This window comes from Sinohyriopsis cumingii, chromosome 4 (assembly GCF_028554795.1).
Source record: "Sinohyriopsis cumingii isolate HCF-2022 chromosome 4, ASM2855479v2, whole genome shotgun sequence".
In the NCBI taxonomy this organism is placed as follows: Eukaryota; Metazoa; Mollusca; class Bivalvia; order Unionida; family Unionidae; genus Sinohyriopsis; species Sinohyriopsis cumingii.
This window is the reverse complement of record NC_142964.1, coordinates 83896661-83920598: the sequence shown is the minus strand read 5'-3', so window position 1 is coordinate 83920598 and position 23938 is coordinate 83896661. Positions and strand designations below refer to the sequence as shown.

The window sequence follows — 23938 nt, the reverse complement described above, 5'->3', positions numbered from 1 at the left end:
AAGAACATTGATTATACGTACATTATATTTCATATGACTTGTCCATAAACAGAGTGTCCTCTGGATACATGGTCTGTTCTGTATACTGTATTGTGCCTGGTAAACACATCTTCCAGAACATTCCCTAGGCAATGGTAGCCATGTAATTTACCCACTTAAATCTGCCAGAACAACTGGTTACCTTTTGCTGCACTCTGTACCTCCAGTGGGGTAGCACTTTCAGCCTCATCCAGTACTTTAAAATCTTTACCTGCTGTTTACAATTTTGTGGAATGTCCTGTCTGCCCTAATAAATAAACCCTACCCAACTTAAAAACAAAACAAAAAACAAATAAGCAAGTGTCTGCCTTAGACTTTCATGTTTTTAACTGGTATCAGACCCACATATAGTTGTACTACTTGGCCTTTGCAACTCAATACCTAGGTTTATTTTGGTAGGAAAATTATATAAACAGATGACTTGACCACAACAGTTTAGAGCTGTGAAGCTTCTAAAATTTATCTGAGAACATTGTGATTTTAGCTATATGGGTCTTTAGTTGCTGCTCGTGTTTATTTATTTACACATGCTGGTTGCATCCATTTGGGGACCGCTCCGGTGGCTTAGTGGTTAGAATGACTGTCTTGGATGTGGGAGGTTGTGGGTTCGATCCCCAGCTGAGTCATACCAAAGACTTATAAAAATGGTACTAACAGCTGCCTCGTGTGGTGCTCAGTATTAAGAGGTTAGTGTTAGGACTGGTTGGCCTGGTGTCAGGATAATGTGACTGGGTGGGACATCATGCTACATGTCTGTGGCATTATGCCCCAGTGCTAGGAATCACCATAAACTGACACATTGCAGACATCGTAGTGATATGACTGAAAAAGTGTTTAAGCTACATTGAAAATCCAAATCACACACACGCACATGTGCATCCATTTGGCATGATATAGTAAATTCATCAGTTATGATAGCAGTGAATTTTTAGAACAAAATCCATTGTTCCAATATTTCTGCAGGGTAATGTATATTTCCCTGTCTCATCAGTCATCATTATGCAGTTATTTACATCAGATGTTGCACAGTATGTAAATAATTGGAGAAAGTTTTTGCCATCTGGAATTTCCAAATGATTTTAAATCTAGTGACAATGAAAATTATTTATCCTCCAGCAAGAAAATAATAGTAGGATCTTTTATGCATGCTGGCAAAAGTAATTGTGAAGACGTAGCTTGTGCCACTTTGTGACAATTGCAGCAGCATTAATGTGTCATTTTCCTTGTCAGCATTCAGGTCTTGAACACAAGTTTTTAAAAGTTAAATGTCATTTAAATGTGAAGTGGGTCTCCAGTTTGAAATATACTGCTAATGTTTCACTAGAAATGTGTGTATTAGTATACATATGTATTGTATTTGTGTCTATATGGGGGTATATAAAAGTGTATGTATGTATGTATGTATGTGTATGCATGTGTGTGTGTGTGTGTACTTGTATGTTTTTTGTGTGTGAGAATGCCAACAAATGCATACTTCCATATTTGTTTTGTAGAAATACTAATATTTTCCATATATATTAATGTTATCTTTAAAAAAGAATTGTTAGCAATATTTCTTTAACTATTTTCCATTTTCTTTCTATTTTCTTCTTTCCTTTCATCTTCTGCTGAGGAAAAATTCCTGTATCCAACTATATACATTTTTGTGTTATAGTTGACACATTGTGGTATTACATGTATATATTAATCTAGCTTTATGTCATTAAAACCTATTTAAAAAAATAAAAAAGGCATATAAGTTATTGTTATAGACTTTTCTGCATGTGAGAGTATGTTCCACTAATCCTTTGTATTAAAAACAGTATAAATTAATGTACAAAATTTGTAAAATTGAGAAGATTTAACTTTCTTGTCTTACATGAATTTTTATTCTTTACAGACTTTGTGAAGCGATCTTTAGTCATTAGAGCCAAAGTACCAATTCTGAAATTTTGGGAAGTAAAAACGTAAGTGGTAACTTGTATGCATGGTGTAAATTTCAGATTGCAATTCTGGTTGTATTATAATTGCTGCTTCTTCAAAACTACGGTCATTTTGATTGTCTTGGAAACTTAAAATTACATTCACATTAAGGTCTGTTTGCCCCAGAGTGACAATGTTTCCCCCTCCAACATCCAACATGTCTGTCAGGGTGGCTGTTTTGAAAATCTTTTTAGCACTATGCTTCCTACATGGATGGTCATATTGTCATGGGTTTTTAACAAAATACTTTGGACAAAATGTAGCTGGTCCTAATTGAAAATATTGCTGATCTAACATAGAGCATGACTACTTTGATGGTCTTATCTCTGCTTCTCCCGAAAATGTATGTATGGTTATACTGACATAGGTTTTTCACCAAGATACTTTCTACTAAATGCGTATGGTCCAAAGTGTAAGTGGTGCTTGTCTGACATACAACATAAAAATCTTTTTTTCTTTCGCAGATACATTAAAAGATCATAATACATTTGGGAATACATACACTACCTTGCAAAACCAGTCCTCACAAGCTGATGTTCTTTAGCTTGTTTTTGCAACAGAAGTGTTAAGTTTACTTATCAAGGTAGGAAGTCAGATAAGAGTGGTCTCCCTGTGGATAGTGTGATTGGTGCCCAAATTGTTATAATCATCACTAACAACTTCCACCCATGTTTAGAGGCATCCTCTTTCTCAAGGCATTGCAATTAAAGGAGACCAGAACCCAATGGAAATATAGTATAATAATAAGAGCACCATAGAAGAAAATCTTATTCTGAAGTATCATCTGTGACCGTAATGCCAATATTTAAATATTGGCATATCTTCTAGGAGCTGAATTTCTGTGACCTCATATGCAAAATTTCTGCACCTGTTTGGTTACTTTCAGGATGTGACGTCATAGTAGCGACTCCAGCATCCCAAGTGGGAGTTGCCAGAGTAAAAGACAATGCTGTTTTGCATTTCCTATGGGTGTAATAGCACAATAAGAAAAGCCTGTGGACAACAATTTCGTTTCTTTCCAAAAGATAAAGGCATAAAGAAAGTATGGATACATTACTATAAGCGAGTCGATTTCAAAGCAACACCATACAGCACTCTGTGCTCATTACATTTCTTAAAGGAATGTTACGAGGGATCCTGAAAAAAATGGCAGCTGTAGGATATGCAAATGCTAGGCCTTGACTAAAAGTTGGCACTGTTTCAGACATACTGTTAGATATTTTAAATCTTGAGAAAAGTGTTAAATGTGTGATTTAAGAGAATAGGCAGAAGGCCTAGTAAGTGACCACAAAATGCAACAATCAATTCACAGATCCTATATCTACACCAGCAGTGCTAAAAAAATCTGATAGCCTGACACCCGAGGCCACTCTGATTTTAGTTTGGGCCCATCCTGTATTCAAAGTGAGGTGCCTCTTGGGCTTGTCGAAACAAAAATTGTTTGCCTGAGGAACTTTGATCGTGCTGGTGAAATGAATAAATGTATTTTCAAGATGTTGACATACATGCCTTAACACAGCACAGTCTAAATCAAATCATCACTGTCCTAGGTGAAATTGAGATCTGATTTTAATCAAATGGAAGCTTTTCTAAAAATAAGATTCTAAACCTGTCGTGTTTTGAGAAAAGACAATTTTCAGTAATCTTTAAAAAAAAATTAAAAATTAAAAAATAAAAATTCAGTCTATGCCTGTTACATGTAGTATGTATAAACGGTAATCTGCAATGATTGGAACTGATGTAAAACTATCCCATGGGCAGTTTATATAGCAGTGATTAAACGAAAAGAGGTCTAAGTTTCACATTAACTGGCTGACAGTAGAAATTGGGGGAGGGGATAGGAGACTATTGATCCCACCCCCTTGCCCCAATGTGTGAGTGCCCATGGAACGTGCCATTTCTTCCTGTGATACACCTTATTATTCCCCCAGGACAAGCCCCTTTTTCATATTCTTGTCAGCTCTGGCTAAACTGCAAAATAGCTAATGTTTAAGTACACAAACAATAAAGCCAGTGTGACTTATTAACAGTTAATCCATATCCTTGTACTTACCTTGTGAAAAGGACTGCATTTTGGACATACTTCAAAGAAAACCATGTTTGAAAGTGTGTGTATGCTAGCACCAGCAATTGATTGCCAAATAAATGATGCCTATTTTGTTGTAACTTACAATGCCTAGGACTTCATTTTAACAATTCAAATCTGCCGTCACAAGTTACCATACATGTGGCAACTGTTTTTTCCACGTTTTATGCCCCACCTTATTTCCTTAGGTATAAGTCTTAATGCAAGTGACACTGTTTAATGAATAAAATATTTATTCTGAATTAGTTCTTTAGGGGCACATATACAGCATGGTATATTTTGTTTTATTCCTTCTTTTAATTTAATCATGGTAATTAAACTTTACGTTTGTGGTTGTTGTGGGATATAACGCCATCTGTCAGCACATGATAGGCTATGCATAACGGCCAGTATTAATGGTGGAGGAAGAACCCGGGAAAACCCCGGGAAGAACCACCAACCCACGAGAAGCTACTGGCAAGCTTTCTCACATACCCACATTGGCCGAATCATATACTTGAACGCACACAGACAGAGATGAGGTGGCAGTGATCTGTAACGGAGAGCGCTTTTGGCCACTCGGGGCCCCCACGTTTGTGGTAGAGGAATGTCAGGTGATAACTTGCCAAGTTTCTTTGGCATAAATGGAGATGCGATTTTGTTTGCAGAGAAAAATTCACAGCATTCACAGTGGTCATTCATTTGAGCTAACTGGTGACAATTTTGTTCTTTTCATTTTTATTTACTATAGGACTGTTGTAGTTGTTTACAAACATCTGAAATTTATGTGAATAATGTTTAATCTTAACGTTCTATTTACTGAAGAAAAAAACTGTTGTGGATAGTAATTGTTTCGTCCAGTGACTGATTTAGACGTGCGTGTGTGATTTGGATTTTTAACATAACTTTAACAATTTTTCAGTCATATTGCTACGATGTCTGCAGTGTGGCAGTTTAGACGTAGCAAGGCCCTAAGCTATGAGAAGCTGCACAGGCTCTATTTGGTATAAAATAAAATTGAGAGGCCCCTTCAGAATATGAGTTGAGACTGTGAGGCCCTAAGCTGTAGCTTGTTTAGCTTATGCCTAAATGCGGCACTGATTTCATCACTACAGTATTCACAAGTGATAAAATAGAATATGGTATCTGTGGATTGCATATGTTGTATCTATTTATATATGGTTTGGGGGCTTTTTTCTTTGAGAAATGAAAATTGACAGACATAATGTAATAATTGGGTCTTCTCTGCGAAAAATTGGGAGATATTATGAGATCAGGATGTAGATGAGGAAATACCCCAAAAATTGAGAGGTATTTCTCCTGGCTTGAGAGTTGACAGGTATGAACTTGTGGAATTTCAGTCAGCGCTTGAGTTTATTTACTTGCAGCCCATCAATTTATACGGGTAGGGTGATTGTCTTTTTTCTGGCATGAAACATTTACACCCCATGCCCACAGCAGGTAGGCAGTAAAGATGACAACAACAAACTTATCATATGATGAAAATAGGAAAAAATAAAGTAAGCAATATTCATCTATGATGAAACCATAGCAAGAAATAGAAATATAGCTGGAGTATACTTCCCAGAAGTTGAGATCACTCAACTCATGAAAAGTCACACAGGAATTCCTTAAAGGATACCAGAAATCAAACTTTTCCTTTTACGTATGTAATTCTCTACAGATTTTAATTCGACTGTAATGTTTATAAATTAAATATCATAAGTGGGTAGTGATTATATTGCGTGGAAGATACCACAATTCCATAAATTGCAGAGATGGTCCGAGTTTTGATGAGACGACAGATCATCTGGTCCCGTGATGCAATATTAGCCAGTCCTCGAATACAAACATAAACATGGCGAGCGAGACAGACAGAAGGAGACCAGATTTGGGTTGCACATTCAAAATTTGACTCTGCTGTCTGGTATAATAGTTTATGCACTGTACTGGTCAGTAATCAAAGAAATTCTTTTTAGGAACAGGCTCCGGGCTGGTCACTTTTTACAACGTTTTGTCAGAATGCAACACATCAGCAGTGAATAATGACTGCAGAATACTGGCTGTCAAAAGAGTAAAGAACCTCAAGTAAAATTTGATTAAATATTACACTTTAGACTTCTTTAGATCAGGCCTGGCTGTATTTAACAGGCAGTCCATCAGAAACAATAGATCTGATTGTATATTGACTGCTGATAATACTTACTAAAAAATATTGAAAACAAAATTAAGGGCAATTTATTGACATTATTATATTATACATGTAATTTATAATTAAAAAAAGAAATAGAAATGACACAAAACATGGGCCTATCAGAATCTGACCCATCCCCTTTAGAAAATTTAAGGGGGACATTGGTCCCATAGCCTTGAATCTTAGATTGAACCCTGGTTCTTGCTGGCTTTTCTAAGAAAAATGATTAAAGGCATAGCAGCACCTATATTTAATATTATATGGGTAATGGGGTTTTGTCCAGAAGGCTCATGAGATCTTTGTGTTGAAAAATCCAATACAAATATTCATTTGTTGGTGGACAATATTCAGAAAGTGCCTTCTGAACTCCTGTGCCACTCTTTTTTGTGGGGGGGGGGGGACAACTCTGAATGACAAATTGATGAGAAAAATAACTGGTATAGGTGTTTGCACAGAGACACAGGAATCCCAGTACCAGAGTTACCATTACTTAATTTGTATTGTGCTAAGCAGTAGACAAATAATCCCTCAACTGGAATTTGTCTCAGTGTCAATCCCTACTTGGATTCTACATTCATCCAGTCCCAACTGTAACAGATATGAATATCATACAAGCACAATGTCCAATTATCTGTCTGTTATAATGGGGGTGGGGAGGAGTTCAGGTGGCCAATGTGGCTCAAAACAAGTTTTTAACAAAACATTTAATGGCATAACATTTATGTTAGGCAAAGATTTAAGTTTTCCTTTTAATGCAGTCATTTGAAAAGGCTAATTTTTCACTTGCAGGGAGGTTGAGTGTGATCTGAATATAAACAATGCTGTGGGAATACGCAATACACATCTGTTGAGGTATTATTGTTCATGTAAGTATACTTCATGCATCATTTGAGAGATTCTTCTTTATATTGAAATTTGTTGAATCTAACAAGAGGAAAAAATTGGTGTATGGGTCAAGGCTTCTCAAGTCTTTAAACAAATCATAGTCTCCCAAAAATTAGATTTTTCTTCCAGTCTTATTTTGAAGATGAATTTTTCATTGCATACCAATTTATAAACATGTAGGAAATTTCATGTACTTAATGTGGCATTCAATTTCTCATTATTTTAGGTTGAGTTTGAAGTTAAACATGACATAAATCTTTGACATTTTTCTAGTTTATATTATTTTCCTATTTGTAAGGTGACATTTTTGACATTTTTGCTATTTTCTGATATTTACCTATCTGTAAGGTGACATTTTTGCTATTTGCTGATATTTCCTATCTGTAAAGTGAAATTTTTGCAACTCATGAGCAGATTGAAATACAGGCTAAAATGACATCTGACAAAAGTATCACCATAAGGTGGCTATTTATTAATTTTCAAATTGGGGTGTATCTCATTACATAGGAAATCAATGCAACAGTAGGCAAGGTTACATTTATCTTTTCTTTTGCCTTACTATTTTAGGAATGATATCTCGATATCTATTTCTGATTTGTGTCATTTTTTAAAATGCCTACTATAAGTTGGAGTGTATTATGTTATGAAGATGTCTATCTGTATGTCCATCCATCTATCCATCTGTTACTAATTCTTTTGGAGGGCTTGCACTTGTAATAAGGAATAGCTCTGTTGATATTGGGGTCAAGAGGTCCAAGGTCATGACCTGCAAGAATTAAAATAGTTTCTGTCAAAAACATTAGTTCTGCATCGCATACCTGGACCAAACTTTGTGTATGGCTTTCACTTGAAGTAAGGAGAAGCCTATTGAATATGAGGTTAAAATGTCAAAGGTCAAGTTAACTGCAACTGAAAAAAGAAAAATAGTTTCTGCACACAATTTCAGTTCTTGACCATGTAACATAACCAGCGTTTGTGGATGAATTGCACGTTGGGTAAGAAAGAAGGTCAAGCTCAGGTCACTGATTAAGAGAAGAATTTTTTTTGTGCATAATAACTTTAGTACTTGATGATGTACATTGATCAACTTTAAATTATCCTACACATTCACAAATGTGACCAAAGATAGCAAGGCAACCAAGTGAAATAAGTACTTTGTGAATAAACAGTATTGTTTTTCTTTATACTATTTATATAGAGAAGTGGGTTCCAGAATTTGCAGTGAACTTTGAATTCCTAAATTGGTGTTCAGAGATTTCCTCAAGGATGAGAAGTTTACTATTACCTGCAGTGGAATCAGTATTTTACTGATGGAACAATAAATAAGAAATGTGTCACAATATTGATGGATGTTTCAGAAAATAAATGTCCACATTTTTAAAAAAAGGAATCTTGTTTTGTTTGTATGTGCACATGATGGCTGTTGAAACCTTGGAGTAATGTTGTTTATGATCTCTCTGGGTGTCTTAGAAATAAAGATATTTTATACAAAGAAGTGTCTTTGAAATAAAGGTAATTTATACAAAGAAGTGTTTTAGAAATAAATGTAATTTATACAAAGAAGTGTCTTAGAAATAAAGGTAATTTTTACAAAGAAGTGAACAATTTCATTAGAAAAAGCTAAATATTTGCAGTTATTCCCAAAGCGATTATGAAACAGGTATTCAGTTACTAACCAATACTGTTACCACCAATACCACCCCTTACCCATTCCCATGTTTTCTTAATGTCCAGTGGGATGCCATCTCTTTTATTATTTTTGTTTAGGTCTTTCAGTACTCACTTACTTATGGTGAGTTTCTGTTTTTGGATCCCATTTGTGCAAGTTATCAGTGGAGATATGGGTATCAATTTTCATGGTTTTGTAAAAAGTGCCATTTTCCCATGGTACATAAATTCATGGATTGTGGATGGGAGTCCTATAGATCCAGCTGAAAATATTTTTGGGGGACTTTAAATCCATGGTTTGTTATAAGCACATAATCCATGAATGTTGGTACCCAGTGGAAATTTGTGAATTCATCGTTATTGTTGTTGTTGTAGGGTTTAATGCCATTTTTCAACACACAGTAGGCTATGCATGAATTCATCGTATGTTCAAAATTGAATACAAAAGCCATACTTGTTTTATTAATCCTTATTACAATCATTTTATGATACTAAATACAAGAACTTTTATTTGATAGTGGATTGGCGAGTAGGACCTTTGGTGCTGTATGTAAAGTACTGGGCTCGATACCACGATATCAATGATGCATCAAAGTCAACAGTTTCCAGTTATTCCCTTTGTTTGATGGTCATTCACTACCTCCAAGGTATGTATCCCATCAAGCAATTCCTGTTTCCAGTTTATATGTGTGTAGTAAACAAAAATTCCCATTGTAATTATTGATTACCCATTCCCATTTAAAAATGGCATTCAGTAATTGTTTTCCAGTTGAATTGTAATAAAAATACTTTCATTTCATTCAATTTGATGTTGACATATTTTAAGTAGTCAAATTAGCAGTCTCCGAAGTTCTTTAGGAGTTACATTCCTTTTGCAATGGGTTTAAGGTCATTCAGGGAAAAATGCTTTATACCTTATAAGAGAGATTTATTAGAATTAATCAGAAAATTGTAAATGCACAAAATATGCAAAATTCATTCTCATTTAACATTAGACATAACTTTTCCACAGTGTGCCTAAATTTTGGCTACATTTCTGGATATAATTGCAGAATTGCTAAAAACACATTTGCCTCAAATGACCTTTGACCTTTGGAGCCAAGAAGCATATCGAGCAAGCATGGATGCAATGATGGCTGAGGTGTCAATTCATCTTTTATAGAGATGTTGATACATCTATGATGAAAACTTAGTTGTATACAGATTTCTATGTTATATGACCAGTTCCCCAGATTGCAGTGTTCTTATTCGTGGTGTGCAGCCAGCTTAAAAACTTGTCTTATTAAGTCAGACTCCCATTTGGGTCTTGGAGAGCTTTGCTTACAGGGGTCAGGTAAAATCTTTCATTGATCTCTGTTACCAAGTAGAATGTGCTTTGGTAACTCATAAAGACATTTCCATATGTTTCTCAATGCCTTATTCTGGCATTATGAGAAACATTTGTTTTTTTAACAGATCCTTAATTAGCAAAGGTCCCATGGAGTCAAGTGAGAACCTGGTTGAACGAAGAGTGAAAAAACTTGCTACCTTTACAGATTTGAACACTGTATGTAACATTATTTGACCTCAATTACAACTCTCTGGTTTTAAACAAAGTAATAGAAAAGAGTGAGAAGCAACAAGTTTTGTAAAATTAAACAAATAATGTATTTCCCGTGAATACAAAGTGAACATTTAAAAAGAACATACAGTAGTATGAATGAAGTCCCATATAGTCCAAGGCATACTATCACCAGTCCTAATGAATAAAGTTCTAATTAAATTCTAGTGGTGTTTGAATTAAGATCAGTCGCTGAAGGTTGATATGCTTCCAGTGCATATAGATAATGGTTAGCCAAGTGTGGATATGGTTCCAATCCATGTACATAATGGTCAGTAAAGTCTGGATACAATTCCAATCCATGTAGATAATGGTCAGTAAAGTCTGGATATTGTTCCAGTCCATGTAGAATATGGTCAGTGAAGTCTGGATATAGTTCCAGTCCATGTAGATAATGGTCAGTAAAGTCTGGATACAATTCCAATCCATGTAGAATATGGTCAGCAAAGTCTGGATATAGTTCCAGTCCATGTAGATAATGGTCAGTAAAGTCTGGATACAGTTCCAGTCCATGTAGATAATGGTCAGTAAAGTCTGGATACAATTCCAATCCATGTAGATAATGGTCGGTAAAGTCTGGATATAGTTCCAGTCCATGTAGATAATGGTCAGTAAAGTCTGGATACAATTCCAATCCATGTAGATAATGGTCAGTAAAGCCTGGATACAATTCCAGTCCATGTAGATAATGGTCAGTAAAGTCTGGATATAGTTCCAGTCCATGTAGATAATGGTCAGTAAAGTCTGGATACAATTCCAATCCATGTAGATAATGGTCAGTAAAGTCTGGATACAATTCCAATCCATGTAGATAATGGTCAGTAAAGTCTGGATATAGTTCCAATCCATGTAGATAATGGTCAGTAAAGTCTGGATATAGTTCCAGTCCATGTAGATAATGGTCAGTAAAGTCTGGATACAATTCCAATCCATGTAGATAATGGTCAGTAAAGTCTGGATATGGTTCTAGTACATGTAGATACTGGTCAGTAAAGTCTAGATTTAGTTCCAATACATCTATATTATGGTCAATAATATCTGGTTATGGTTCCAATACATGTAGATAATGGTCACTAAACCTGGATATGGTTCAGTGCATTTATTTGGTGAGTAAAAGTCATGATATAATCAGGGATGGTCCTGGCTTTTAAAAAGCTGTCGCCAAAAAAATCGCCAACCTCAATATTTTGTCGCCAATTTTCAAAAAGTGTCGCCAAAACAAGTAGTGTACATTTTTTCAAGTGTTAATTTAGTCTATTCATGTAACAGGCAATGAAAATTGCAAAAGATGGGTAGTTAATACTCTAATTGCAACAAGCATTAACAAAATGGTACAAAGTGTTACATGAAGATCCGTCGCGATTTTAGGGCTGCCCACTTGTTGAATGCAGTTTCAAAGTCTAATTTTTCACATCTGTACATGCTGATTCTCATTAAATTCTCGAGAGATGAGATGCAGAGTTGATTTCTGATGTCAGTTTTTATGAGGTTCATCTTACTGAATCTACGTTCACAGTCTACAGTGCTGACAGGTGACACCAGTAATCTCTCAGCAGCCTCCCCCCCCCCTTATGGCCAGCTTCACAAAGCTTGTAGTGAATTGCTTCCTAAATCCCAAGAATGATCACTGAATGCTGTATAAATTTTCTTGACAAGCAAAATAGGATCTCCATTCCCACGAATGAAACTTACATGAGTCAACACCTGGCAATATTGGACCATATATATAAGCATCAATTCACACCAAATTTAGGGATTCTTTCACTCCTGTATTTTGAGAAATAAATAATTATTTTATTAATTATGCAAAACTGATTTTTTTTTTTTGCTATTTCTTGTTGCGGAGTTTAAGTCTCTGCAGCCGTAACACGGATTGATGGCAAAAGGAAAAGATCAATGAGTAAAATGCTGCACTGGCGACAGATATAATTGTGATTGAGATTTTTTCCATTTGCTTTGTATTTATACGCAGTAGTCGGTACTTCAAAGGTTATCAGTTTTCTGTGAAGGTTCAGCAAAACTATTGTATTGGTATATGTAAAAAAAAAAAAACAACAGAACGATTAGCCATTCAATTAATTGTATCTGTTCTATTCACGTCTTCAGAAGTCGGTCAGTTGTAGGTATAGTTCGGTAGCATGATTGACTGTATCACAGCATACAATACTCAGCCCAGATGTCAGAATAAGCAGATTATGATGTAACAATGCACTGTAAAGATGGAGTTGTCAATAAGAACAAAGGATCGTTTGTGTAACAGATTGATTCCAATGCATTGCTTAGTCAAGTTTGTGGCTTCCTTTCATTCTCCCTTTTAATTTATCAAGTCCAAATCCATGATTGCATGTACAAATTAAATAACCAAAAAGTCTGTCGTCAAAAAAATCGCCAGATGGGATATTTTTGTCGCCAATAAGGAAAAAATATCGCAATTTGCGACATTGGCGAAGCCCAGGACGATCCCTGATATAATAATATAAAGCTGCATAATGGAGTCTTGTGTAGGTTTGACTATTAAACATTTTAAGATATTTTAAGTGCTGTATTAAAATGGCAATTTTGGCGTGTACTGAGCATTTGCATGCCTAAAATAGTTTGAGTTTCCTCTAGAATCATAGTACATTAATAGGAATTTTACTTACAGTTTTTGAACAAGGATTCTTATAAAATTAAAATAAAGTATTTTACAAATTTGTTGGAATTTTGGAGATGGCTAGTTATTTATTACTATTTACCGTATATGGCTTCCATGCAGCTTGATTTACCTGCATTTGCTTTATGTTTACAGCTGTAGCAGATCCTCCAGTTGTTCCATGTCTACAGAAAATGTTTCCAGTAAGTAGGCACTTTATCTGTTTTATCTCACCTGTGTTAGTAGTTGATAAGACATAGATATCACATTTCCAATGGTAACAGAATCTGTGAAGTTGTTGTCAACATTAAGATTTGATATAAACATTTTGTGGTATTTTTAATGCTAGTAGGATGGTGGGGTGTGTTGGTAAATCAAAGACAATGCATTGACCTTTTAAGTTCACCGGGAGATTTAGCATATCTGTGTTGTGCAGATGAAGATTAGAATATTCTATGATGTACAGATGATGTTTAGAGTATCTGTGATGTGCAGATGAAGATTAGAATATTCTATGATGTACAGATGATGTTTAGAGTATCTGTGATGTGCAGATGAAGATTAGAATATTCTATGATGTACAGATGATGTTTAGAGTATCTGTGATGTGCAGATGAAGATTAGAATATTCCATGATGTACAGATGATGTTTAGAGTATCTGTGATGTGCAGATGAAGATTAGAATATTCCATGATGTACATATGATGTTTAGAGTATCTGTGATGTGCAGATGAAGATTAGAATATTCCATGAAGTACAGATGATGTTTAGAGTATCAGTGATGTGCAAATGATGTAGAAATACCTTCATAAACAGATTCAGGGGTGTGTGTCAGGTACATGTGCATCAGTGTATTGGAGAGTACTTGATAGAGGATTTCACTGAGATTTCATATGGATACACTTTGTCAACTTCATGTCAGAAATTATTATTTTTAGGGCCAAGTAAATTGCTAATATTGATCAGTTAGACAGCAAAATACTTTACTCAAGGGAAACAGGGCTTACCTAAGCATGACTGATATAAAATTATATGATGATTTAGAATTGATTTACTTGCTGACAGATTAATTTGTTTTGTTAATTGATATTTTTCCTTTTTTTTCTTCTTCTAGAGACTGTTTTGTCCCAGCAACCCATTGAAAGACCTGAAGATGAATATAAATGTCAGCTTCACTTCAGAAAACACAGAGAGCCTGGGAGACCTTTTTCTTGGCTTCCTCAAATATTACGCCTGTGATTTTGAGTAAGTATGACTGTGCAGGGGAGATAATTTTCAGTGGTTGATAAAAGGCTTTTCTTGTCAGTTTACCATAATCACCTTTAGGATATAATTTGTACACTTGATTAAATTTTGGCAGCACTGAAAAACAAATCTGCCCCATGGATTGATGATGTCTGTTTGTCCATTTGATGTCAACACTTTGGTTAAGGTTAGCGTTAAATTCTGTTTTTCCAGCACTATTGCTTGGCAAGTCATGACTTGTCTCTCTGTGTGTCATGAGGAGTACAGTAATTTTGAAACTATTTCTTTGCTACCTATATTTCACACTCTAGTGACCTGAATTACTGTTTGCATTTAGCTCAGAATCCCAGAGAGTATTGCATGTGGAGTCATTTAAATTTGTAAGAACCAGGTAGGCAGGTCATAAGAGTACTACAACTTGAACTTGGTCACTGTGGCTTATATTTCATGTATCTGTGACCTGCATTACCCATTGTGGCTGGCTTGGTTTCTTGGATATGTTGCCTGCACAGCAGCTTAATATGAAACAATACATCATAAGGAGGACTACAGCATTTTAACATTTTGTTGTCAACCCACTCAGCATTTGGCAGTTTTCTTGTTATACATTTGCTTTTTGAAGAAAAGGTGGGGATTACCATATTACCTCAGACACATTACATTACCTTATCATAACACAATAGTTTATTTATTACATTGCCACTCCATCCATCCCAAGCTTGCTTTTAGCAAGGAAAGCATTAAAAGGCATCTGCCCTCCTAGATGGAAGTTAGAGAAGAGTGATCTTCCCTTGGATAGAGGAATTGGTACCAGATCTATCCATGCTTGAGGTACTACTTACGCTTCTGCATGAAGGCGTTTTTGCTTTCGAGACTTTGCAGAACCAATTTCCTCTTGTGCCTTTTCACTATATGAGGGAGTTTCCTCACACAGGGAAGCATATTTTAACTAAATTTATATGTATATTTATTTCTCTCTCTCTATTCTATCATATATGTAGAATTCACACTTTGTTTATCTAGCTTCATCTTTCAGTTTAGATGTCAGGGTCAATTTAATTGCCTGTGTAAAGATCAATAACATTTCAGTTCATCTCAGTACTTGACCTGGTATATGAATTCTGTCAAGTTATTGCTTGTATATCAAACTATTACTTTGTATCTAACATGCTATATAGTCATTCATTGTGTTTAAAACTATGTAACATTTGTGAATTCTTGCCCGTAAGCACCATTTTCATATTTATATATTTTAGATCATTGAGAATATTATAAGTTTGTTGTGTCCATAGCTTAAGTTAAAGAGAGCTTTGTTTTTCATTTGAAGCATTTTTAGGTCTACTGGTCATAGACCAAAAGAGCTGATGGGATAGTCTGTTGCCAGTCACTTGTTGTCCAACATTCATTTATTGCAGGGGTTTCAAACACGCAGCCCACGGGCCGCATGCAGGCCCGTGGGCCGCATGTGGCCCGCAAGGGCATATTGTGTGGCCCACGACGCATTTTGGGATTTTCAAAAAATTGACTATTCATTTATTTCTTTTTCTCCTGCTGCCTTTTGAACTTTAACGTTAGCACCATTTTAACCGTAAGAAACTCTGACTTACTTATTTATTCGTAGTCTTTCTATTAATTGTCGCCCTTAATGTGGACTTCTGGTTCCAGTTTTTTAGTAAAGTGATCGAGTTGATGTTGAATTATAAAGTTGATTTTGCTGCATTTTTATAAACATAAAAGCCCGTATAAATGTCTTCTGTTTCAAAAAAAAGAAAACTTGTGGACGAAAAGAGAGTTTTTCAAGTCAAATGGGATGATTTATATTTTGTCACTGAGGTCAGAGATAAAATTCAATGTCTCATTTGTCAACAAATGATAGCTGTTTCGAAGGAGTATAAAGTGCGTCGGCACTACGAAACAGTGCACCGTGAGAAATATGACGCTTACGCAGGCAAAATTAGGATAAAGTTATTGTTGTTGTTGTTGTTGTTTTAGGGTTTAACGCCATTTTTCAGCACACGATAGGCTATACATGGTGGCCAGTATTAATGGTGGAGGAAGAACCCGGGAAAACCCTGGAAAGAACCACCGACCCACGAGAAGCTACTGGCAAGCTTTCTCACATACCCACATTAGCCGAATCCGAGACTCGAACCCACGCAGACAGAGGTGAGAAGGCAGTGATCTGTAACGGAGAGTGCTTTAGACCACTCGGCCACTCGGGGACCCGGATAAAGTTATGCAACTTAAATCAGCATTATGCAAACAAAGAAGTTTTTTTACCAATGTTAGTCAGTGCAACGAAGATTCAGTAAGAGCAAGTTTCGCTATAAGACTGTAGAGTAGGGATCTCAAACACGCAGCCCGCCAAGCCGTATCCTGTGGCCCACAAAATGATTGGCATCACAAGGTGTCATGAGAGATAACAAAGGTGGTGCGGCCCTTGGGCCATTGAAAATCCCCTCATGCGGCCCTCAGGGTGGTTTGAGTTTGAGACCCCTGTTCTACACTAAATGTGGGATTGACATTAATCCTACGGTTTAGTTGGTCCTAAATGAAGACGTTTTCATAATGGAAATTCATATCAACATGGTGTTTTCTCCAGAAAAAGACTATATATATATATTGTTTGGTTGTTCCTAACTCAGAATGGTACCACACTGATGACTGTTTATGGCTGCCATGGCAGCCGTATTGAATATTGTATCATTTCAGCATAGGGTTTTCACCAAAAGACCTCTTGATGGTGACTAATTACTCCATAATAAAAAGGGTGCTGATCTGAAATCAAATATGGCCACCATGGCAGACAACTTATTTTTTTTTATTGCTGCTACTTAATTGAACTTGTATTGACATGGAATTTCCACAAGAATACTCTTTGTAATATCTTGTTTGTTCTAAAGTACAATTTTGCTGATCTGACCACCAATATGGCCCCATGGTGGCCATTTTGGAAATCTTGTTATAGATACTGCTAGGTGGATGGTCATATTGACAATGTGTTTCCACCATCTGACTTTATAATTGGTTCAAAAGGTGACATCCATCATTACCACCATATCAGCCATCATAAAAATCTTTTTATCACTTTTATATTGATGGTCATATTCACATGTCGTTTCACCAAAAGACTCATAATGATGTCTGGTTGGTCCTAATTGAAAATGGTGTCCATCTTGAGTGTTGTATTAAAAGCTTTGGTACATTTGAAATGGGGTGTCAAGGATCAGAGAGTGGCTTGCAGGGCTACTAAGAAAAGAACTTACAGGGTTCATACAATCTTTGAAGGTCTTTGATAGTTTGGGAAAAATGAGGTAGCATTTTCAAGGCCTTGAAAGTTTGGGAAAATCGAGCAGATGACCCTGAGGTCTTTAAAAGTCTTTGAAAATTGAAATAAACACAAATGTTTTAATTTCTTTCCATAATCACAGATAAAATTATCCAAAGTTGTTAGATTTGGATGTAGATGAGTTTTCCTGGTTTTTTTCTCTTTAGTTTCATTTCGTCATTAAGCAATATTGTAGTATTTTGCATTCGTTGTTTTCTCATATAACATAGCTTGTATACAAAATGTTAGCAAAAATAGGTCTTGGTAATCTATGTTTGTGGTCTTTGAAAGTGTGGGAAAAGTCTTTGAATTTATCATTCAGAATTGTATGAACCCTGACTAAGATACGAAGACATAAATATAAAATCTATATAATTAGATTTAAATCTTTCCCTAACTCTTGCCTTTTTCATTCATAAATAGTCATTGTTTTTGTGAGATGTTCTTCAAGTTATATTTTTTGGGGAAAAAATGGAGGGAAATTCCTTATAACATACAGGAATTCACAGGGATACCTGCAGTTGAGATATGGTAGTCCAGACCTCAATTTCTGGCATCCCAGGTACAAGATTCATCAAACCCTGGAAGTCTTTAAGTTTAATGGTTTTTGTCTTTTTCAGTTACCAAACTCAAGCTATCAGTGTGAGACTTGGCAAAATTATGCCCATATCTTATATACTCAGGAACAGTAATCCTGGCCAATGGAAATGTCTCTGTATAGAAGGTAAACATTTTGCAGTTTTTATATGCATCACTATTATTTGTCCATCCATCTGTTACCAGTTTCAAATATGCAAAATAAGCTGTTTGCCAAACTCTTTGGATGGCTTGCACTTGGGGTAAGGAAGAATCCTATAAATTTTGAGGCCAGTACCTGATCTGCAGTTACCAGACTTGCTTATGGCTTGTACTTGTGGTCAGGAAGAAGCCTATAGATTTTGGGATCAAAAGGTCAAAGTTCAAGGTCATTGTGACTGCTAGATGAAAAATGGTTTCTATGTGATAACTTGAATTTTCCATCATCAGTCATTACAACACTGTTTGGATGGCTTACCCTTGGGGTAAAAGAGAATCTGTTGATTTTGGGTCATAGACAAAGGTCACTGTGACTGAAAGGAGGAAAATGGTTTCCACACAGTTACATTAGTTCTACATCAGAGGTCTGGACTAACTTTGTGGGTGGCTTACACTTGGAGTAAGAAAGAAGCCGATTGATTTATAGGCCTAAAGGTCAAAGGCCACATTACTGTGACTGAGAGAAGAAAATCAATTTCCGAACAACAAAGTTGGGTATCTGCATAGAGAACTTTAAAAAATGGAGCAGTTGTAGAATGTGCCATTCACAGAACTCTTTACTGTGTGTTATCAATGGCATTATCTTTCCTGATATACATAGTATTTTGACCTTTTACATAATAGATATTTTCTCTTTTTTCAGAGTCCATACAATTTATCAGCACAAAATATTCATTGTGTGTATTTTATTACACTAATCTAGGAAATATACATATCCCAAGGTAATAAATATTATACTCTGTAATGTCAAAATAAATAAATATACTCTGTAATGTCAGTAACTTTTGGTACAGTTTCCTATTGTACAGTTTTCATCTGATTCTAACGTGCAAACAATTGCATCTCTTTTTGCAGGTCTTTAATAGTAAAGTAAGCCCTCAGTATGAAAAAATGAATGTAATGTTAGTGTGCAAATGTTGAAGTGTCCACAAAACATCTCATAACAGGAAAGATACATTTGTTGCCATTTGTCTATTGAATGATCATTCCATGCATACTTTTGTGATTCTTGTATCTTGGTTGTTCAGTTTTGCATAACAAATTTTTTATAGTAGTTGTTTTTGTATGAATATAAATATTTGCCATTTTAGTTATCATTACTTGATAATAATGTTTAATCCCTCTCAGAGTTGACAGTACTGTTTGAGTAAAGAATGGTATTGTGATTTAATATTACTTTGCCTACATTGTCTTAAGTTGTGAAGAAAATGTAAATTTCACACCAGTCAAGGTTCTTTAATAAAGTGACTAGCCTCCAAATTTATGTGATCAGTAAGGCTTCTAAATGTATTGCCTTACTTCCATTTGGCTTTCTTGGGCACTTTCCCAGGTTCATTGGTCTTTTTACATATGTGAAAAAAATTAGATTAAAGAAATTCATTTTACCACCACTAACATGATTTAAATTTGTTGAATTCTGTTCTCTTTAACAGAGCCGTTTGACCTGTCCAACACAGCTCGGTCATGCTACGACGAGAAAACATTCTCCAGAGTGACAAGGGTCATCAGAAGGAGTCACAATGTGCTGGCCAGGACAAGAGATGTAAACAAAATACTTTCGGAGCCATTCTGAGGAATCACTACATACCTTGATGAAATTGATGCACATTTTTTGCTGCACTTCCTATACGAGATTATTGCGATAGTTTGCATTGGACATGAATAGTGTTCTTGCAGGGTATTACTCTGGGTCTTATCCCAGTATGTGCAGAAAAGGCTGTGTTTAGCCAAAGACAAGACAATGTGTGAAAATCCACTTCACAAAACTCAGCAAATACTTAATAAAGTTATATTTGATAATAAATCCATCCCCTACATTTTGTTGAGCCAGCCTTGGCTCAGGCTGAACATAGCAGTCACTTTGTTGACAAAGTGAATGTCTATATGTCTGTATGACCTTCCACAGTCTGGATTAAGGTCACTGTGAAAGCGTTTTAGATTAAACTCAGTGTTAAAGTTATTACTTTCTAGCTAAATAAAATATAGGCTCAACAAAGAAGGGAGTCCCTTATTTAAAAATATAACACAGCGGCCTCATTGACTTCTTGGCTGAAAAAAAGGGGTCTCTTATATAAAAATGTATTACAGTGGCTGCATTATCAACAAGAATGGAACCCCGTATTTAAAAATATTATAGGGGTCACCTTTGCTTATCAATAAAAAAGGGAGTTGCTTTTTTTTACAAATAATTTGCTTATCAACAAAATAGGAAGTCTCTTATTTACAATTATTACAGGGGCTTATCAAAGGAGAAATGCTATAATATTTTAATCAAAATTGATTGCAATTTACAATGTCATAAGACAGCATGAGACAGATGTCACCAAGATACTTGATGAAAGCAGAGGTGCAAATGTGAACATTATTTATGTCATCTATTTAATGGATACCATGTCAATGGCCCATAGTCAGTTAGATTGTTTCAACACAATGTCACATAGGTGCTGTGTCAATGAAAGAATTTTTAAGTTTTATGGATGGTTTAAAATTCATATTATGGCTTAACTAGGTGACTGGGTTACATTGACGTTATATTCTCAATTTGAGTTTTGTATTTGTTACGTGGAGATGCACACTGCTGGTAGCCTCAGTTTCTAATCATTATTGAGCTAGCATTGGCAATAATTCAAATCATAAGCATCATTAGCTGACAAAAGTCATGTCATTTAAATTTATCATATTGTGTTTGGTTGTTTTTGTGCATGTAAGTTTGTATTTATCTGTTTGTACATGTAAATGTTGGTGATGGTTCTAATTTGTTGCTGACTTAGTTTTGAAAATGTAGAAGAGACACAAGTCTTTCAGATTTTTGGTAAAAATTGATGCATGATGTGAATGTTTTTATATTTACCTGTATCAAAAGATTTGATTTGGTTGAAAAACACATTTCATAGGTAATTGTTGTGGATTCATCATTTAAATCAAAATATCAGTCCATAAGACAAGGGCTATTCCATACATTTAGAAGCAAGCAAGTTTTATCCTACTGTTGTAATTATTGTAGTTATACAGAGGACTGGAAAGGAGTGGTTGGGTATTGAAGAGTAAAATGGTTATTGTTTTGTTGTAACTTTAATTTGTGTCAAACTGGGACACTGAAAACATGAAAGTTGGTATATCACTAATAAAAAATTATTTTATGGTATATTAAAATGTTAATTTCCATATTGGTACCAACAATTATACATTGAAAATATACTGTACGTGTCTTGCAGAACTGATGTATATTACAGCACTTTTGATTTAATTATGAAGATTATTATGATACCTGATTTCTTCCAATAATTGTCTATACTCTTAATAAGTCCCCAGTTCTGAAACTCTCAAGACATTTCTTAAAGAACCAGCTGCTGCGGTCTGGATGACTGTTGTGTAGTGGACCTGAGTTTGGAGAAGAATATTGTGGAGTGAACATGTCCATTCAGCCGTTATATAAAATTGATTTTCATGTTTTCCAAACGACTTCAAATCTGGTGTATAAGTTAATAGCAGATTCATATTTGCTTGCTCTAGCTCATTAGTGATCTTTCACCTTGCTGAATAATCAGGTAATGATCATACATGGGACTCTACTTGCTGTCACTTTAGCCACACTTTTTTGTGGCACCATGGTCATTACATTTCAGTTCTCCATAGCCGTTGGGCTCTTGCACAGAGAAAGTACCGAAAAAGACCATGCAAGAAATGCCTTATCAGCTCATTTCTCTACATCAGTGAAAACATAATTGGTTTCAGAAACAAAATAATAAAAGAGAGAGGATGCGTAATTTCTTTTACCCTAAGATTCCCAGTCCACAGGAATGAGGGATACCCTGACCACCTGCTGACAGTCTGCCTATAGACCCTTCTTAGAATGTATTCATGTATTTATATGACCCTAGGTCATTAGGTCAATAGCCAGGCTAAGCTAGGCACATGCAGTAACAATGCATCATCAGTGGCTACAGCTGAACTCTTCCAAAAGCAAAACTGATGAATATTATAGTTTTCCATTTAGTAATGGAAATTATGTGATTCATAAAGACTTTAACTTCCAATTTATTCCATTTTTGAAGAACAAGGCGCTGTGAAATCAATATAGTGTTGCTGTATGTGTTGAGGAGGTACCACTCATTAGTATAAGGTATAGCATTTTAGTTGGCTGATCAAGCAGCCATTTCCTTTCAAAATTTCAAGATTAAACTTTATTTGTGTTTTTTTCATGTTTAATTTAAACATAATTTATTTTGCTAAATTATGCCTAAGGGGTCAAGCTACAACATTAGATGAATTTTTCCACATACAAATATAGTGATGCAATTTAATCAAACATGACAAGCAGCAGGGAAAAAATTCTATGAGATGCACTGAAGGATTACTGTTAAAAGTCTTTCATTTAACAATGATCAGTAAGTCCAAGAAGAACCAGTCTGGTTTTCTAATTCTAACTCATAGCTTGTGTTTATTCTTATCATGTTGAAGATTATAGCACACACAACCACCCACACTAGAAACGCTAATGTTTATGAATTCATATAGATGAACATTGACCTTTTTATAATGGTTGTTTATTGTCTATACCATATCAAGATAACTGAAAATAATATTAATAATAACATTTATGAGCATCATCATCAATGTCACAGTTACTGAAGGTAAAATATTTAGCATTTGTTCATCAGTATGAAGTCAGAAATTCATGGAATTAAAACTACCAGTGTCCTAAAGAGTTACTGCATGTACAATACATTCACAGATAAGAACATATATTATAAATGATTTGAGAAAGAGAAGAAATAAGCATGTAAAGTGTATAAATATATGATGAAAACCAGTTTTAGTAGTCATTGTAGAAGCTACTTCAGCACCATGTCCATTGTTTATTTATTGTCTTTTTCATGTTAAATGTCAGTGGTGATACCTTCACAGTCTGATTATATTAGTGCAAGTGGTGGTACCTTGATAGTCTGATTTTTATGTTAGCATAATGGATGGTATTTTGACAGTCTGATTTTCATGTTAGTGCAGTAGTACCTGGACCACCTGTTTTTTCATGTTAGTGAGAGTGGTGGTACCTTGACAGTCTGATTTTCATGTTAGTGCAGTGGTGGTACCTTGACAGCTTGATTTTCATGTTAGTCCAAGTGGTGGTAGCTTGACAAACCTACAGGAAATTACCTGTAAAATACAGACTTAAATAAAAGCACAAGTTACAGAAATTTGATTTGTTTGTGGTACCTTGACTGTCTGACTTTCATGTTTGTGTGAGTGGTGGTACCATGACAGTCTGACTTTCATGTTAGTGTGAATGGTGGTACCATGACAGTCTGACTTTCATGTTAGTGAGAGTGGTGGTACCATGACAGTCTGACTTTAATGTTTGTGTGAGTGGTGGTATCATGACAGTCTGACTTTCATGTTTGTGTGAGTGGTGGTACCATGACAGTCTGACTTTCATGTTTGTGTGAGTGGTGGTACCATTGCAGTGACTGATGATGCCAAACAGTTCTCTGGTTTGTTTGCCGAACTGCCTAGCTTAGACTCG

The 23938-nt window shown here is 35.4% G+C and overlaps 1 protein-coding gene across 3 annotated transcripts in view; it reads left to right on the top strand.

Annotated features, from left to right (window-relative positions):
* The window catches only part of LOC149801568 (poly(A) RNA polymerase GLD2-like), a 41757-nt gene extending 18145 nt beyond the window's left edge, over positions 1 to 23612 (top strand). For all 3 annotated transcript variants that reach the window (XM_089955794.1, XM_089955792.1, XM_089955793.1), the window contains exons 8-14: positions 1919 to 1985; positions 7050 to 7126; positions 9332 to 9460; positions 13202 to 13248; positions 14161 to 14291; positions 18240 to 18343; positions 19848 to 23612. In XM_089955794.1, coding sequence (XP_089811920.1) covers positions 1919 to 1985; positions 7050 to 7126; positions 9332 to 9460; positions 13202 to 13248; positions 14161 to 14291; positions 18240 to 18343; positions 19848 to 19987 — 695 coding nt within the window. In that variant the 3' untranslated portion in view covers positions 19988 to 23612. The remainder of the gene's footprint in view (positions 1 to 1918; positions 1986 to 7049; positions 7127 to 9331; positions 9461 to 13201; positions 13249 to 14160; positions 14292 to 18239; positions 18344 to 19847) is intronic.
* The last annotated feature ends 326 nt before the right edge of the window (positions 23613 to 23938 follow it).